General features: G+C 37.1%; 1 protein-coding gene across 2 annotated transcripts in view; it reads right to left on the bottom strand.

Annotated features, from left to right (window-relative positions):
• FARS2 (phenylalanyl-tRNA synthetase 2, mitochondrial) overlaps positions 1–18,639 on the bottom strand; it is a 555,715-nt gene that overhangs the window by 410,205 nt on the left and 126,871 nt on the right. For both annotated transcript variants that reach the window (XM_036026519.1, XM_028513542.2), the window contains exon 3: positions 16,419–17,051. In XM_036026519.1, the coding sequence (XP_035882412.1) occupies positions 16,419–17,030 (612 nt within the window). In that variant the 5' untranslated portion in view covers positions 17,031–17,051. The remainder of the gene's footprint in view (positions 1–16,418; positions 17,052–18,639) is intronic.

Here is an 18,639-nt window from a genome sequence, read left to right as displayed (position 1 = left end):
AATAATGTTACTGGTCGGTGACAAGGTCTCAGATTAATAGGCTATTCATTTCTGCCTTGTTAAAAACAAGAAGTAACTATCTGCAAAAACCCTGTACCACCGAAAACAGAGACCAGCCTCTCTTTACATGGTTCTCCAAACCCTCCTTTGTCCTCAAATAATGGGGTATTACTCAAGTCCAATACATTGTGGACTCCTGGCTGTGACCAGTTGCCTCACTGTCAAGAGATACACTAAAGTAAACATTTAGGTAGAGAAAAAGAATTTTAAAAGTTAAAGCTGTTTCAATTTAAGGATGTCTTTAGCAAGAGGAGTCCCTCCTAAAAGGTTTTAAAGAAGAGATTAGGAAAACATGGTGACTATAATCTATCATGGCCAAATAAAAATGTCTTCAATAAAGCCTCTCTGCATGAGGCTATTAAGGAAACCCAATAACCACATGGTGAAAAATAAAACCCTGTCATTTACGGAAAGACAGGAAAGTGATTTGGGACAGAAAGCAGGAATAAAGAGGCTACCCTTGGCAAAACCACAAGAGTAACAGTGGGGGAGCTTGGAAAAAAGACCCTAAGAACAGGAGGGTTCTAATGAACCATCTGGAAAGTGGGAGAGAATATCAAAGGGAGCAAAAGGGAAATTTTCTAATGATAAATGAGAGTGGCTTTTAAATAAAGATGAATCACAAAAGATTTCAAAGGGGTTGTTCAAAATGAAAGATATCCACTCCACAAAGGGCTGAATCATTACAGGCAAGGAGCTTAAACCACACTCCTACAAGAAGAAATGGTGAATGACGACTACTTTTTTTAAAATAGGGTTGGAGGTAGGATAGAATATGAATGGGACACAAACATCTTGATGAAGTAGTATTTTAGCAATGTGTTGTGGTCAAGATTATATCAAAAGCTTATTTCTCTGCACACTCTCACTCACCTTTTCTATAAAAACATTCCCGTTGTTTCTGAGCAAAGAAAGGCTTATCAAGAATAATCTTAAATTCAGGAGGAAGAACTGCTTATGTATGTGAGCATGTAAGAGAAAGAACCTGGATAAAACTGGCCCAGAGGAAGTGATCAAAGGGGAATGAAGACACACTAAGGAAACAGACTACAGCCAGCAGGAAAGAATAAGCTACAGAGCCCTGGAGTGTATTCCCGGTAAACTTGCACAGAGCAGAGCTGGTGAAACAGGACAAGGCATCACCAGGGACAAATGAAACATATACCTTCTTTAAGCACTGGCCCAGGTATCTACTTTTTCATTAACATTTTAAAATCAGATTAAATAAGTGCATGATTTCTTTGGATTCCCTCTGGTGTGTCTGTCAAACATGAAATTTGCTATTCTTGACAAAATAAATGTCTCAGGAAGTGTTTTCTAAAAATTTAGTTTTGAAGCTACAGAACTATGGTTCTAAAATGTTTTAGTCTCAAAAATCTTTCTATGCTCCAAATAATCATTACATTTTTGAATCATTTGCAAACAATGATGATGCCAGGTACCATTCACCCACTTTATTACCTCAGAGGTGATTGCTGTCTCGACTTTGGTGTTTATCATTCCCATGTAATTTTTTCACCCCTACCTACACATGTATCTAACAAAAAAAATACTGTGCATGTGATTGTGATATCTGCACATGTATTTGTATATGTGGAGAAAGAAAAAGCTAGAACAAGTGAAACACAGAGAGAGAAAGAGAAAGCACGAGCAAGTACACAGGGAGAACATGTGTTGTTGGACATATTTTGAAATACCTAGAAAAAGATATCATTATTTACTGTTACTCTATTTTTCTCTCAATATTGTATTAAAACCTCATCCATGTTGACACAGGTACTTCTAGTTTATTTATGTTGAGTACTATAAAGTATTCAATGTACAGATGTACATAGTTCTTCTGAAATATTTTTTTAAAGAATGCCTGATCACTGAGCACACAATTTTTTGGAAATCGCCAAGTATACAAAGTTGTGACAACTATTAACACTCTACTAGAAGGGGGTAAGATTTCTAGAGAAAAGCCACTTGTTATTATCAAGATTGTTAATGTTTGCTAATCTAATGGGTCTGAAACAACATCCAGCCGTTCCTGTTCACCGATAAAGCTGGCCTTTATTTACTGGCTGACGGAATGTCTCTTCTATCAATTGGCTGTTATTGCTCTTGGTTCATTTTTCTTTCCTTAAAAAAATTACACAATAAATCATACCTAAAAAGTGTACGAGTATATCAAGGTTAAAGAATAATAAAAGTACATACATGTGTGCTCACCACCCATGAACATTTCAGAAAAGAGCACAGCAGCAGAAACCCTGCGGCCCCTTCATGCCCTGACCTGATCAACACAGCCCTGCTGCACCTCGTAGCAGGCGCACTGCTACGCTGCGAGTCATATGACTACACTGCGAGTCATTCCCTTGCTTTCCTTGACTTTTCCACATGTGCATTACAACCCCCGAATGATATAGTATTTTCCCATTTTTTAAATTTTACATAAATCCAACCACACAATGTAAGCTACTGTAACTTTCTTTCTTTGTCTAATAATACTTTCTATATTCACTCTTGTTGATGTATATAGTTTCGATTTACTCATTTTTACAGATATGAAACTCACTATTGTTTAAACATACCACAATTTGTTTATCTTTTCTACTCTTCGTAGAAACATGGGTTGTTCCAATTTTAGGCTAATACTGACAGCACTATAAACATTCTCATCTATCTGCTGATATCAGTACTGAAGAATCTATCCAAAAAGTATATAAGTACACGTGGGACTGGAATTCCAGGTGAGGGTTTTTACGTTCCTCAAGAGCATTCCCATGGCTCCACATATTGGCCAACACTTGGTATTGTCAGAACTTTTCCCTATTGTTTTTTTTTTTTCATACTGAGACCTTTTTTACTTAATCACCTTAATGTTCTGTTAGTTATAGGCAAAGCAAATGTCTCCACACAGCCTGCTGCTTGTCTTTTAACTTAGGCTTTTATTAGGCAGAAGTTTTACCTTCGGGTAGTCAACTTTAATAATTTGTTACATTAGGAATTTTTCTTGTTTAGGGATTCAGTTTAAAATATTATATTCTACTGCCAAGGTGATAATGATTATCTCTGTATTGTCTTCTTTAACTTTTAAAGAATTCCTTTTCACAAATGAATTATGAATCCATCCAGAACTGAATTTTGCATTTGGTATGAGATAGATTATCAATTTTCTTCTCTATAGGTAATTGTCTCAGCAATTCATGTAGACTACATTATCTCTACATTTATTTATTATCACTTCTACTTTATAATAGGATAATAAATTCCCAAATATGAGTAGAGCTGTTTCAGAGTTCTCTACCTGACTAACCTCACACTAATACTAAACCATCTTAATAACTAGAACATTATATTCCTGATGTCTGGGAAGACGTGTCCCCTTACACTGGTGCTCTTCAAAATTGTTCAGGCTGTGCATGAACTTGTCACCCTTCTTATGATTTTGAAGATCAGTCCTTCAACTTGTCCAAAATACCCAGTGGACATTTTTATTAGATGTGCACTTAAATTTGAATTTACAGATTGATTTTAGGCAAACTGCCATATTCATAATATTGTTTTCCTGCCTATGAATGTACAAATATGGTACAGCTCTCCTTTATTTCTTCTCCTTTTATATCTTTTAACAATATCTAATCATTTTATCTATAAATATCTCGAACATCTTCTGCAACAATTAGACTTCAAAGGTTTAGTTGATACTATGAATAAAATCTTTACTATATTTTCTAATTGGTTATTACTTGTGGTTAAGAAACATACCTGTATTTTCTTTGTAACCAACAACTTGGCTAAACTGTCCTATTAGTTCTAATAATCAACCTGGATATTCTATCCAATTTTCTAGGTAGATCATCAAGTCACCTACACATGAAGCAGCTTTATCTCATATTTTCCAATGCTTATAACTTCTATTTCTCTTTCTGGTTTACTGCATAAGCTGGCACTTCCCACACAATGATGAACACACAGTGATCACAAGTAATCCTAAAATGTTTATTTTGATAGAAATGTTTATCACGATTCACCACTAATTAAGATGTTGGTTGTGAGTGCTTGACAAAATAATTTTTAATGTTATGGAAGTTCCCTTCTATTTCCAGTTTGCTGAAAGTTTTTGTCATGAGTAATTAATGTCATCAAATGCTTTTTAATGTCTTAAAACATAAACATCATCAAATTACTTTTCTATGTCTACTGAGGTGATCACATGATTTTTCCCTTTGTATCACTTAATATGGCATAATATAATACATGTATAATAATAATGTGGTAGGCCACAATATATCAAATGAATTAAATTTCTGTGAATATTTAATAATTTTCTATCAGTACATTTTAAGACAACTGATGTTCATTAAAGATGAAGCTTCTAAAATTTATTATCTACTTTGTACTTGAACATGTCTAACCTCACAAATGAGCTTGACGGGTTTCTTTTTCTATTCTCTCACACAGACTGTACAAGTCTTTCGAGTTTGGTAAAAACTCAAATGTAAAATCATTGCAGGCTAATGGAAGAGAGGCTATTAATTCTAGATTTAATTGGTTTCAGCTTTCTATTACATGCAATGTATGCTCTTATACTTATCATTTCCTGCCTCCTGATTTTTTAAAATTGTTTATAGTTGTCTTCTTCAAGAAACCATGAATCATCTCATGAGTATCTGACATCTTCTTACATTCCTGGGCACAGTGCATATTTAGCATGGGTGTGTGGTTTTTTTGGATTGACTGATCCCAGTGTTTTCCTTCAGTCTTTTTCTTTAGCCCTTTATTGGGAAATTTTCAAATAGATGCAAAAATAGAAAGGATAATGATTCCTCATGTATTCAACATCCAAATTCAATAATTAAGAATTCATAACCAATCCTCTTACATTCATCTCCAAACCCTATCCCATATTATTCTGAAGAAAATCCCATACATCTGACCATTTCATCTATATGTATTTCAATATGTATCTCTCACAGAAAATGTCTTTATAAAAATATAATACCATTAGCATACCTTAATAATAAAAATAAGAAATAACCCCTTAAATTGAAATATTCAGTTAGTATTCAATTTCCAATGGTCTCTTTTTTTTCTATAAAGATGTTTTCTCTTGATGGGATCTACTACTATAGTGATTCTGTCCAAACGTTTGTTTTTCTTACAATTTATTTGAAGAAACAGAATTATTATCTTGTAGAGCAATGCTTCTCAAAGTGTCTGACAAAGGGACAGTTTTAGATTTCCAATCAGTCTAACACTGATGCACAGTCCTACTGCATAGAACTACTAAACACCCTGAATGCATGCAACCTACCCAGAGCATTTAAGAACACCTGAACCAGGTTACATTCTATTCAACAAAAGAAGTCCACTAATAATGTGCTTAAATATGCTGGCTTAAATATTTCTAAACACTAATCTTTGCTTACACATTTCTAAGTGCTTACTTTTGATTCTTCTATTTACTTCATTATGTATATCACCTGTTGGGTAGCATTGCTATATGCAGAATTTCCCACAGGCTGGATTTTGCCTAATACATTTCCATAGTGCAGTTTAACATGTTTCTTCGTCCTCTGTACTTCTATAAATTTGGTAGTGAAATCTAGATTTTGATCAGACTGATTCCAAATTTCTAGGCAAGAATTTACAGTTAGTATTGTATTCTTCTATCAGGAGACACATCAAGTCTGGCTACCCCTCTTTTTATGATGTTAACGGTCATCAATGAACACTTTATTACTAGCACTTAATGTCAAAGCCTCTAGTAAATCCGTATGTATAAAGTTTTTTCTCTGATAGACTGTAAGAAAGCTTTCTTCTTTCCAGGCCCATTGCTTTCCTTCACCTCAGTTTCTGACACAGTGCAGATCTCCAGCTGCCCGTTGTGAGTCCCCACCCATTTGTGAAGTTCTTAGGGAGATCTACAGACATGCCTTATAAATGCTGCCTGTGGTTTTGGCATTTGCTATTCCAGTTGTTCTATCTGTTTTATAAGACTTGGGATCATTAAAAACATACAACCCTTGTACTTTTTAGAACAATTCTGCTTGCTTTCAGCATCCCAAATTGAACAAAATTCATTGATTTTAAGAGTTTTTAAAAGTTGTTAAATAAATATATTTAAAACTAAACATACATACTCCAAGTACCTTTTTAACTATATCCCATCAATTTTTCTTTATTAATGTTAACTGTGATCATATAATTTAAATGGGGTCTACCAAGTTTCTACCTAAATAAACATTTTGAGAATAAAGATTAGGTCAGACCTAGAACAAACACTTTAGTTAGGACAAGGAATTAAAATAACACCAACCCTCTCTCCCCTGCACCTTCTTGGAACTGTAGCACTTGGGTCAATGGCAGGTTCTGTTACCAGGCAGGAGCCCCCTTTTCTCTGACTTCCCAGTGAGCTAAGGCAACCCCAGCTTAGGCTCTCCTGTTCCACCTTCTATGCTGAGCCCTTCCTTGTTTCACTGTCCCCAGCTTTAATAAACATACCCTCATAGTCACCTGGACTGGTGTGAAATCTTTCCCACATAAAGTCAAGAGTCCACACACTACAGGCTGGCCCTAGGCAGACCCACTCAGCACCGACCCGTCTGGTAACAGTCCCACTTACAAAGCAGCTCCATGAAAAGCAACAGAATACAGCAGAATGGGCAATGAACTCAGAAAACCCAAGTTAAGTTTTAGCTCTGCCACCAATGAGTCAGGTAACCTTAGGCAAGTCATTAAACCTTCCAGAACTTCAGATTCTTCATGGCTATAGTGGAAATCATCTATCTCACAAGTTGTTTATTAAGAGAAGTAAATGAAACAATGAACATGGAAATTATATTTTCTTAAAATATAACTATAGCTATATACATATATGAGTATGTATTTTCTTAACTATAAGGCAGAATATACAGTAACATCAGATTATATTAGCCATGCCCATTTCCCACTAACTCAGATGAAACACAAAACAAATATAGCACAAGATAAAAATTAATTCCCCATCTCTCTTCCTATTTTCCATGGTCTAAGGTATTCTTCACTGTTCCTCCATTAAAATGCTAGTGTGAGTCTTGCAGCTTCCTGCCACTGTCATAGCATGCAGGTTTACAATTAGTGCATTCGCCTTTTTCATATTTTTAATGAGGTAAGCTGAGCTAAGTACCTGCCCATTGCCATGACCAAGACATCATATTACTGGAATCACATCTCCTCTAGCACACTAATTATAGGTGACATTCTTTCACTTCGTCATATTTCCCAGATTTTTGTCTGTCTTCGTTCACTTCCTAATACATTTATATTCCTACTAATAGTTATTATTCCTAACTTAGGAAATAGTTACTGCAAGCAGTAAGAATGCTCATCTAAGGAGCTTTGAGATTAAGCTTGGATAGTACTCTTGTGTGAAAGTAATCTACCACTGTATTTGCAGAGGTTCACAGGAAAACTGCATGTCCTGAGGCAAACAGTTGTCTCCTACAACATGACATTTACTACAACAAAGTAATGGTCACTTATTAACCTAAGGATCCTATACTCTATACTATTCCTTTTCTTACTAAACAACCCATTTAGCTTGTGTGGCAAGAGGGAGTTTTATAATAATTATTCCTTCTGTTTCAATGAACATGTTTGGAAAAAGTGCTAGTGGAGTAAAGTAAAAATATTTCCTGTGCCTCATTTAATTCCATTTGTTTCCTAATTTAAAAAAGTAATCATTTAAAAATATATGAATAGAATATAGATCAAAGATGGTGGAGGAGTAAGTGGAAGCTACACTAACCTCCTCTCAGGCCCAAACTAAAATTACTAAATTGTAGAGAAATCATCCTGAATGACCACTAACTGAAAACTAACTGGAGAGAAGCATTACAACAATGGGCAGATCGAAGAAACTACTTCACCACAAGGTGACTCATAGGGAATGTAAAGGAGACATGAGAGGGCTGGCAGGGCTCCCACAGGAGGCAGCTGAAGATCCGGAGGGATATTTCAGCACCTGGAGGGGTACCCCTGAGAAGTGTGGGGTCTAAACCCTAGGCTGGGCTTCCTAACCCACAGCACCAGAGCCAGAAAAAGAACCCAGATTATATCCAACAGTGAAAGGCAGCAGGGCTTATCTCTGCCAGGGAGAAACAGCTGCAGACACAGAGAGCCTGGTAAGGCCAACACACAAAATTTCTTTTGCAGCCACACGTCCTAGGCTCCAGCAGAGGGAGGGGAGAGTGGATGAGAGATGCTTGAGGACAGCCTTGAGGTTGGTGGCTCTGGGGAAAAAAGTGAAGGAACAGCTGCAGGGTCCCTGTGCTGAGTCATTGCCTATACTTCAGAAGCCATCTTTATCCAGCAAAGCACTCCTGTCCAAGTGGCATCAGCCCGAAAGGAAACAATAGCCCCATTCACAGGAATTACTCTGCCCCACCCTTTGGTGCTAAAGCCAAGCCAGGCTGCTGATTACAGCTTAAAGCTGTACCATTGATTAGTTTAACAGTTAAGACAGAAAAATACAAAGAAGCAGCCAAAATGGAAAGACAAAAAAAAAAAGACCCCAAAAGAAATAACAAAAGAATTCTCCAGAAGAAGAACTAGATGAAATGGAGGCAAGAAATTTATCAACTGAGTGAAAAAAATCAATAGCAGATAGAGAGTTTAGAGTAATGATTATAAAAATACTCAGCAGCATGAAAAAATATATAGAAACCATAGAGAAGGACCAGTCAGAAAGAAAGAATGCAATATCTGGAATAAATAATACACAAGAAGGAATAAAAAGGCAGTTAGATGAAGCAGAAGATCAAATCAGTGAGCTGGAAGACAAGGTAGAAAAAAAACATGTAGGGAGAGCAGTAAAAAGAAAAAAGAATTTAAAAAATTAGGACAGCCAAGAAACATTTTGGATAACAGGAGGCATAACAATATCTGCATCATGGGAATACCAGAAGAAGAAGATAGAGAGCAAGGAATCAAGAACCTATCTGAAGAAATAATGACTGAAAACTTCCCTAATTTAGTGAAGGAAAAAGACACACAAATCCAGAAAGCTCAGAGAGTCCCAAACAAGTTGGACCCAAAGAGGGCTACCCAAGACACATCATAATTAAAATGACAAGGCTTAAAAACAAGGAGAGAATACTAAAAGCCACAAAAGAAAAGCAGGTAATTACATACAAGGAAGCACCAATTAGACTGTCATCTGATTACTCAAAGGAAACATTTCAGGCCAGAAGGAAGTGGCCTGAAATATTCAAGGTGATGAAAAGCAAGGACCTACACAACCAAGGCTACTTTACTCAGCAAGGCTATCATTTAAGATCAAAGGAAAAATAAGGAGCTTTCTAGATAAGAAAATGCTAAAGAGGTTTGTTAACAACAAAGCAGCACTGCAACAAATGTTAAAGGGTATGCTTTAAGAAGAAGAAAAAGAGAAATAAAAGAAGAAAAGAGTCTAACAATAAAATTTGACTAAGTACATATCTATCAATAATCATATTAAATACAAATGGCTTAAATGCTCCAACCAAAAGACATAGGGTAGCTGAATGGATAAGGAAACAAGACCCATACATATGCTGCCTCCAAAAGACCCATCTCAAATTGAAAGATAAACACACACTAAAAGTAAAAGGACAGAAAAATATATTTCATGCAAATGGAAAAGAAAAAAGCTGGGGTAGCAGTACTTATATCCAACAAAATTGACTTTAAAACCCAGGCTATAGTAAGAAGCAAAGCAGGCCACTACATAATGATAAAGTGAATGTTCCAACAAGAGGATATAACCCTAGTAAACATTTACACACCCAACATAGGAGCACCTAAATATGTGAAGTAAATCTTGATGGACACAAAGAAAGAGACTGATAAAAATACAGTCACAGCTGGGGACTTTAACACCCCATTGACGTCAATGAATAGATCTTCCAGACAGAAAATCAATAAGGAGACAATGGCCTTGAACGACACACTACATCAAATTGACTTAACTGATACCTTTAGAACATTTCAACCCAAAGCAACAGAATATATATACTTTTCAAGTGCACATGGAACGTTTTCTAGGATAAACCACATATCATGACACAAAACAAGTCTCAATAAATTTAAGAAGACTGAAATCATATCAAGCATCTTCTCTGACCATAATGCTATGAAACAAGAATTCAGTCACAAGAAGAATACTGAAAAACACACAAAGACATGGATGCTAAATAACATGTTACTATACAATGAATACTTCAACAAGATCAAGGAAGAAATCAAGACACCTTGAAACAAATGAAAATAGGTCTCCACAATCCAAAATCTGTGGGACACTGAGAAAGCAATCCTAAGAGGGAAATTCATAACATTCCAGTCCAATCTCAAAAAAACATAAATAAATAAAGCTCAAATAAACCATCTAACTTCACGCTAAAAAGGAACTTGAAAAAGAACAACAAAGAAAGCCCAAAGTGAGTCAAAGGAAGGACATAGTAAAGATCAGAGCAGAAATAAACAAAATGGAGTCTAAAAAAATGATACAAAAGATCAGTGAATCCAAGAGTTGGTACTTTGAAAAGATAAACAAGATTTACAAGGCTTTAACCAGACTCATCAAGAAAAAGAGAGCAAGGACGCAAATAAATAAAACCAGAAATAAAAGAAGAGAAATAACAACTGACTCCAAAGAAATACAAAGAATTCTAAGAACATATTATGAACAACCTGGATGAAATGGATAAATTCCTAGAAACATATCCTCTTCCAAACAAAATCAAGAAGAATCAGAGAATCTGAATAGACAGATCACACCTAGTGAAACTGAAGCTATAATCAAAAAACTCCCAACAAACAAAAGTCCTGGACCAGGTAGCTTCACAGATGAATTTTACCAAACATTCTGAGAACTAACACCTCTCCAACTCTATTTCATAAAATTCACAAGGAGGGAAGTCTCCCAAACTCATTTTACAAAGCCAGCATTATCCTAATTCCAAAACCAGATAAAGACACTACAAAAAAAGAAAATTATAGGCCAGTATCCCTGATGAACATAGATGCTAAAATTCTCAACAAAATATCAGCCAACCAAATACAGCAGTGCATCAGAAAGATTATACAGAATGATCAAGTGGGATTTATTCTGGGAATGCAAGATAGTTACGACATTCGCAGATCAATAAATGTGATTCATCACATAAACAAAATGAAGGATAAAAACCACATGATCGTGGGAAGGGGTGGGTGGGTGGGCTGGAATGGGAGTAAAAGGGAAAAAACTGTATTTGAACAATGATTAAAATAAAAAATAAAAAAACACATGATAATACATGCAGAAAATGCTTTTTGATAAAATTGAGCACCATTTATGTTAAAAACTCTCAGCAAAGTGGAATTAGAGGGAACATACCTAAACATAATAAAGGCCATACATGACAAACCCACTGCCAGCATCATGCACAATGGGCAAAAATTACAAATGTGCCCCTTAAGATCGGGAACAAGACAGAGATGTCTGCTTTCACATCTCTTATTCAACATAATGCTGGAAGTTCTAGCCATAGCAATCAGACAAGGAGAAGAAATAAAAGGCATCCAATTGGAAACGAGGAAGTAAAACTCATTATTTGCAGATGATGTGATACTGTACATAGAAAATCCCAAAGATTCTACCAAGAAACTACTACAACTGATAAATGAATTCAGTAAAGTAGCAGGACACAATTTTAATATTCAGAAATCAGTTGTTTTTAATTTTTTTTAAGGGAGGGAAGGGAGGGAGAAAGAGAGAGAGAAACATCAATGTGCGGTTGCTAGGGGTCATAGCCTGCAACCCAGGCATGTGCCCTGACTGGGAATTGAACCTGTGATGCTTTGGTTCACAGCCCGCGCTCAATCCACTGAGCTACGCCAGCCAGGGCATTTTTATATAACAATAACAAACAAACAGAAAGGGAAATTAATGTCATTCATAATTGCTACAAAAGGAATAAAATACCTAGGAATAAACCTAACCAGGATGTAAAAAAGACCTGTGTTGGGAAAATTATAAGACACCAAAGAAAGAAACAGAGTTCCAGCCAAGATGGAGGCACAGGTAAAAACCCTTCGCTTCCTCACACAACCAAAAGGAGGATAACAGCCAATCTAAAATCAATAAACAACCAGAAGCACCAGAAAATCAAACTGCATGGAACTCCGACAACGAAGGAATTAAAGAAAAAATCAATCAGAACAACCAGACTGGTAAGGCAGACCATTTGGGCTGACTCAGAAAAACCACTGCGAGGTGGCTAAGGGCAGGAGGGGGGGGGGGGGGGGGGGCCAGGGTGTGACAGCTGATCTCAGCAGAGCTGTGCAGGAGGGACTGACTTAAAGGGAAAACTAAGACTCAGAGTTGACTATGGGCTACAGCTGGGGTTGCCCCCGTGGGAGATGCTTCCAGTCTGACTCAAGAGTCTTGGACAGTGCACTAAAGACAGCAGATGAGCTGCATTGCTCCATCTCTGGCCCCTCCCCCACAGGCAGCACAGCAAAGAAGGTCACCCTATCTGGGTGAATACCTAAGGCCCCGCCCCTTTCAACCTATCAGGTGGACCAAGACAAAGAAATATGACCCAAATGAAGGAACAGAGCATAACCTCAGAACTAAGCAATGAGGAGATTACCAACCTATCTGATGGAGAATTTAAAGCCTTGGTAATCAAAATGCTCACAGGTCTGACTGAACTTGGTCAAAAAAATGAAAGATACCCAAAAGGAAATAAAGCAAAATATTCAGGGAACCAGCAGTGACAAGAAGGAAACCAGGATTCAAAGCAACAATTTGGAACAAAAGGAAGAAATAAACATCCAAATGGATCAGAATGGAGAAACAAGAATCCAAAAAAATGAAGAGAGGCTGAGGAATCTCTGGGACAACCTGAAATGTTCCTATATCCGAATTATAGGGGTGCCAGAAAGAGAAAAGCAACAGAAAAAAACTGAAAACTTATTTGAACAAATAATGAAGGAAAACTTCTCCAATCTGGTGAAGGAAATTGACTTCCAGGAAGTCCAGGAAACCCAGAGAGTCCCAAAGAAGTTGCACCCAAAGAGGAACACACCAAGGCACATCATCATCAAGTTACCCAAGATTAAAGACAAAGAGAAAATCCTAAAAGCAGCAAGAGATAAGGAGACAGTTACCTACAAAGGAGTTCCCATTAGACTATCAGCTGATTTCTCAAAAGAAACCTTACAGGCAAGAGGAGTCTGGAAAGAAGTATTTAAAGTCATGAAAGGCAAGGGCCTACATCCAAGATTACTCTATTCAGCAAAGCTATCATTTAGAATGGAAGGGCAGATAAAGTGCTTCCCAGATAAGGTCCAGTTAAAGCAGTTCATCATCGCCAAGCCCTTATTATATGAAATGTTAACAGGACTTATCTAGGAAAAAGAAGATCAAAACTATGAACAATAAAATGACAACAAACTCATAACTATTAACAAATGAACCTACAAGAAAAGAAAAACAATGAAAACAAAAACTAAGCAAACAACCACAACAGGAACAGAATTAGAGAAATGGACATCACACAGAGGGAGTTCAGTGGGGATGGGGAAGGGAGGAATAGGGGGCAAAAGGTATAGGGAAGAAGAAGCATAATTAGTAGGCATAAAATAGACAAGGAAAGATTAAAATGGTATAGGAAACAGAGGTCTCAATAAACTTACATGTACAACCCATGGACATGAACTAAGTGTGGGGCGGGGGATGCTGGAGGGTTGGGGGGCAGGATGGAGGGGGATAGAGGGAGAAAAATTGGGAAAACTGTAATAGCATAATCAATAAAAAATACTTAAAATTTAAAAAAAGAAAGAAACAAAAGAAGATACAAATAACTGGAAACACATACCATGTTCATGGACAGGAAGAATTAACATCATTAAAATATCCATAGTACCCAAAGAAATCTATAGATTCAATGCAATTCCTACCAAGATTCCAATGACTTATTTCACAGAACTAGAATGAATATTTCAAAAAGTTATATGGAACCAACAAAAGGCCCCACATAGCAACAGTGAACATGAAAAAGAACAACAAAGCTGGAAGGAATAACACTAATATTACATTATACTATAAGGTCACAGTAATCAAAACAGCATGGTACTGGCATTAAAAACAGACACATAGCTCAAATGAACAGAATAAATAGCCCAGAAGTAAACCCACACATTTATAGTCAATTAATATTTGACAGAGGAAGCAAGCAGATACAAGGAGCTAAAGGTAGTTTATTCAATAAATGATGTTGGGAAAATTGAACAGATACATAAAGAAAAATGAAACTAGATCGCCTTCTTAACACCACACACAAGAATAAATTCAAATGGATCAAAGACTTAAATGTTAGACACAAAACCATAAAAATCCTAAAAGAAAACACAAGCAGCAAAATCTCAGACATTGCTCGCAGCAATATTTTTTTCTGCTATATCTCCCCAGGCAAGGGAAACAAAAGAAAAAATAAACAATGAGACTACATCAAACTAAAAAGTGTTTACAACACAAAGGAAATCATCAACAAAATATACAACCCACAGAATGGGAGAGCATATTCACTGATACATCTGATAAGAGGTTAACATACAAAATTTATGAAGTACTTACAAAACTCAACACCAAAAACAAATAACAACACAAATGAAAAATGAGCAAAGGACCTGAATAAGACATTGCTCCAAAGAGGACATACGCATGGCCAACAGACATATGAAAAGATGCTCAATGTCACTAATCATCAGAGAAATGCAAATTAAAACCACAAAGAGATATCATTTCATACCTATCAAAATGGCTATCATCAACAAATCAACAAACAAGTGCTGTCAAAGGTGTGAACAAAGAGGAATGATTTTGCGCTGTTGGTGGGAACACAGACTAGTACAGCCACTGTGGAAAGCAGTGTGGGGAAACCTCAAAACATCAAAAATGGATCTGCCTTTTGACCCAGCAATCCCACTTCTGGGAATATATACAAAGGAACTCAAAACACTAATTCGAATGAACACAATATCCCTATGTACACTGCAGCATTATTTACAACTGCCAAGATATAGAAGCAACCTAACTGTCCATCAGTAGATGAGTAAAGAAAACAACTACAGGACATTAACACAATGGAATACTACTCAGCTGTAAAAAAAAAGAAGAAGAAAATTTTACCCTTTGTGACAATATAGATGGACCTGGAAACATTATCCTAAGTAAAATAAGCCAATCAGAGAAAGACAAATACATATGATTTCACTTATATTTGGAATCTAATGAACAAATGGAACTAACAAGAAAAATGGGGACAGACTCATAGATGGAGAATAGGATGACAGCTTAGATGGTAGGGGTGGTTGAACAAAAGGGAAAAAGGACCCATGGACATAGACAACAGTGTGGTGATTGCTGGGGGCTGGGGGTATAAGGGGACTAAATGGTAATTGAAAAAAAATGATAAAAAATCAAAAAATATATGAATAAAACACAAGTGGTATTGCAGATTTTTAGGAAATAGACTCAACTTTTAAGGATTTTCATAATTTGCCAAAAAAAAAAAAAGAGGAAAGGGGAAGGGAAGGGGAGGGGAGGGGAGGGGAGGGAAGGGAAAGAGGGAATGAGGGAGAGAGGGTGGAAGGGAGGGAAGGAGAATGAGGGAAAGAGAAAGAAAAGAGAAAATGAGATGCACACAATACTATTAGGATATGGGCTAACAGATTAAATGAGTTGTGTCTTTTGATAAAGACCACAAAACAGACTTCCTAGTCAAAAAGGCTCAGTGCATCGAAATACATACCTCAAGAACAGCAATAATTAAAGACATCTCACAAAGAAAAACATGTAAAGTGTCCACAAACATAAAATAGGGGAGGTTGAGGAAAGAGTTTGGGAACAAGAACACACTTTACAATTTAAACCAATAAATCATCAGTCCTCTCTGCTATAGGATAAGAAAGTCTAACAGCATGAACACATAATTAACTTCTACTCACAGACCTGAAATAAACTTATCAGAGGTTTCAGTGCTTTATGTTTAACTCCCTTGGATTGAGGGTAAATTTGAGCCACTGATTATTCATTCTTAAGAAGAAACCTAGAGAAAGGCAGATGAATATTAGAAGAATAAAGACAGACAAGAGAATACAAAGGCCTACCAACATCTGTAATTACTAACAAAGCAAATCAGTCTAAATATATTGAGTCTCGGCCTAAACAAAGAAAGGGTGTCATCAAGGATGAGTGATTCACAAATGCACAGAACAATGGTTCTGGTTTCACTGAGATAAACTTTAGTGACTGCAACACGAATATCCATGCCTTCAACAATGAAAAATGTCTCAAGACGCACCTCGTGCTTAGAGAAGAGCCGAACGCCCTCCAGCTGGTGGAAAACCGGGTAGTGCTGGGAGTCGATCTGGTCCCGTCGGTAAACATCACCCACCACCAGGAAGGCATCCAGCCCAGCGTGCAGCAGGTCCCACTGGTGTGCAGATGTATGTGCTCGGAGCATGTGAATCTGATTCAGGTAATAGTTGTCTCCTTTCTTCCGGCTTGGGTGGTCAGTTGGGATGAGCAGGCTATCAAAGTTCTGCCAAGTCGTGACCACCGGAGAAAAGTTGTCAAAGACTGAAAACAGGGGAGTCCCAAAGCGGCCCACGTATTGCTTGTAGAAGTGCTCCTTCACCCTCTCCTTGATCAGCCAAAGTGGGTGATACTGCTGGTTGTGCAGATTCCTGCCAACACAGGAGAGTACTTTCCGGGAGAGATTGCTATAGTCATCCTGAGGGTAGGATTGACCCAGCAGCTCCAACACACCACCTGGAGCTCCTCGGGCAGCAAACCCTGAAGCAGCAGGCCGTGAACCCAAGGCTGGATGCTGATGGCCTCTGGAGACACTACTGGCCTTCCTCACCGGGTAGACACACACATGGGCAACTCTCCTGAAAGCTGAAGAAACCATTGTAGATACTTCTTATGGATTCTGGAAAGAGCACAGATGCAAAACACAAGTTAAGGCTCACCCCATGGAAAGTAAATGTGACTTTCATGTCTCCCTCAAGTTTCCCACGTCCTACTGACATCTTTGTTCTCCCACCACCTTTCCCCACCACACACAGAATATCCACTTAAAAAAATCTGCCCTGGCTGGTGTAGTTCAGTGGATTGAGCACAGGCTATGAACCAAAGGGTTGCCAGTTCTATTCCCAGTAAGGGCACATGCCTGGATTGCAGGTTAGGTCCCCAGCGGGGGCCATGTGAGAAGCAACCACACACTGATGCTTCTCTCCCTCTCCTTCCCTTCCCCTCTTTCCAAAATAAATAAATAAATAAATAATTTTTTAAAAAGAAAGAAAATCTGCTGACAAAGGCTTAGTATTCACTCCCTCTCTTTCTCCTTCCCTCCCCCTCTTTCTAAAAATAAATAAATAAAATATTTTTTAAAATAAAAAGAAAGAAAATCTGCTGACAAAGGCTCTAAATCCACAGAATCTTGAGCGTCACTTTTATATTTCTAATCTCTAGCTGGACGTCCTTCCCTTGCCATTTAGATCCTTCGGTTTAAAGAAAATTTCCATTATCACGTCATGTCATGTTCCGACCCATTCATGCTAAACAAAGCTTTCTAAATGTGACAACTTCCTTTTATTTCGACTACATTTTATAACCAAAAAACTTCAAATGGATTATCTAATAGACAGAACTTAGCTGAATTCTGGCACATGATTACACACACACACACACACACACACACACACACACACACGTATATCTAAACTATCAATATATCAAAAGAGATGATACTTTACACAGCCATCCTGCACATGTCTGTCTTTCTTTCTCCCTCATAACTACAAAGTTCTACTTACCTTTGACAAAGCATGACTTTGGGATTATTTCACTATATTAAAAAATGGCATTAATATAATTTTTGACATTGAGATACCACTTTAAATGGTTATTTTTAGTTAATATTTTTAAAAATAAAATATCACACAATGCGATAGACTATACCAATGGATAGCTAAAATTATTTTTATAAATGCAAATCCTTTCTATCCTCACATCTGGTCATGTCAATTAAATGTAATACCATTGCAGCATCCCATCAACTATATTTTTGTTTTGTAAAAGAGCAAGTTTCTACTATGCACACACAATAAGCCAGGAGCAGAACTGAACTTCCTTGGGAAGGGATTCAGAGCAGCCAGAAGATAAGAGTATTGACCAGACCTTTTTTAAAAAATGCCTAGAATTTAATAAGAAGAGCACCATATTTCACATGTGAAAATCACCTCAGCAGTCATCTACTACAGGCCATTCATGTCACAGATGAGGTGACAAAGACCCAGCCAGATACAGCTGACAAACTCTAAGATACAGGGAGAGATAAACAACAATGAAGGATTCTGGACCACGTCACACAGTACTTGTTGCCCACTGTCACAAAGGTAAGTTTTAAATTGACTCAGGGATCTCAGTTATAAAAATCTGTATATGTCATATCCCTATGTCCATAAAAGTTTTACTATAAACTTAAGTCACCCAAATGTATCTTCTACAATTTGGAA

Source organism: Phyllostomus discolor, chromosome 5, assembly GCF_004126475.2.
Source record: "Phyllostomus discolor isolate MPI-MPIP mPhyDis1 chromosome 5, mPhyDis1.pri.v3, whole genome shotgun sequence".
Lineage (NCBI taxonomy): Eukaryota > Metazoa > Chordata > Mammalia > Chiroptera > Phyllostomidae > Phyllostomus > Phyllostomus discolor.
This window is presented reverse-complemented; position numbering and strand designations above follow the sequence as displayed.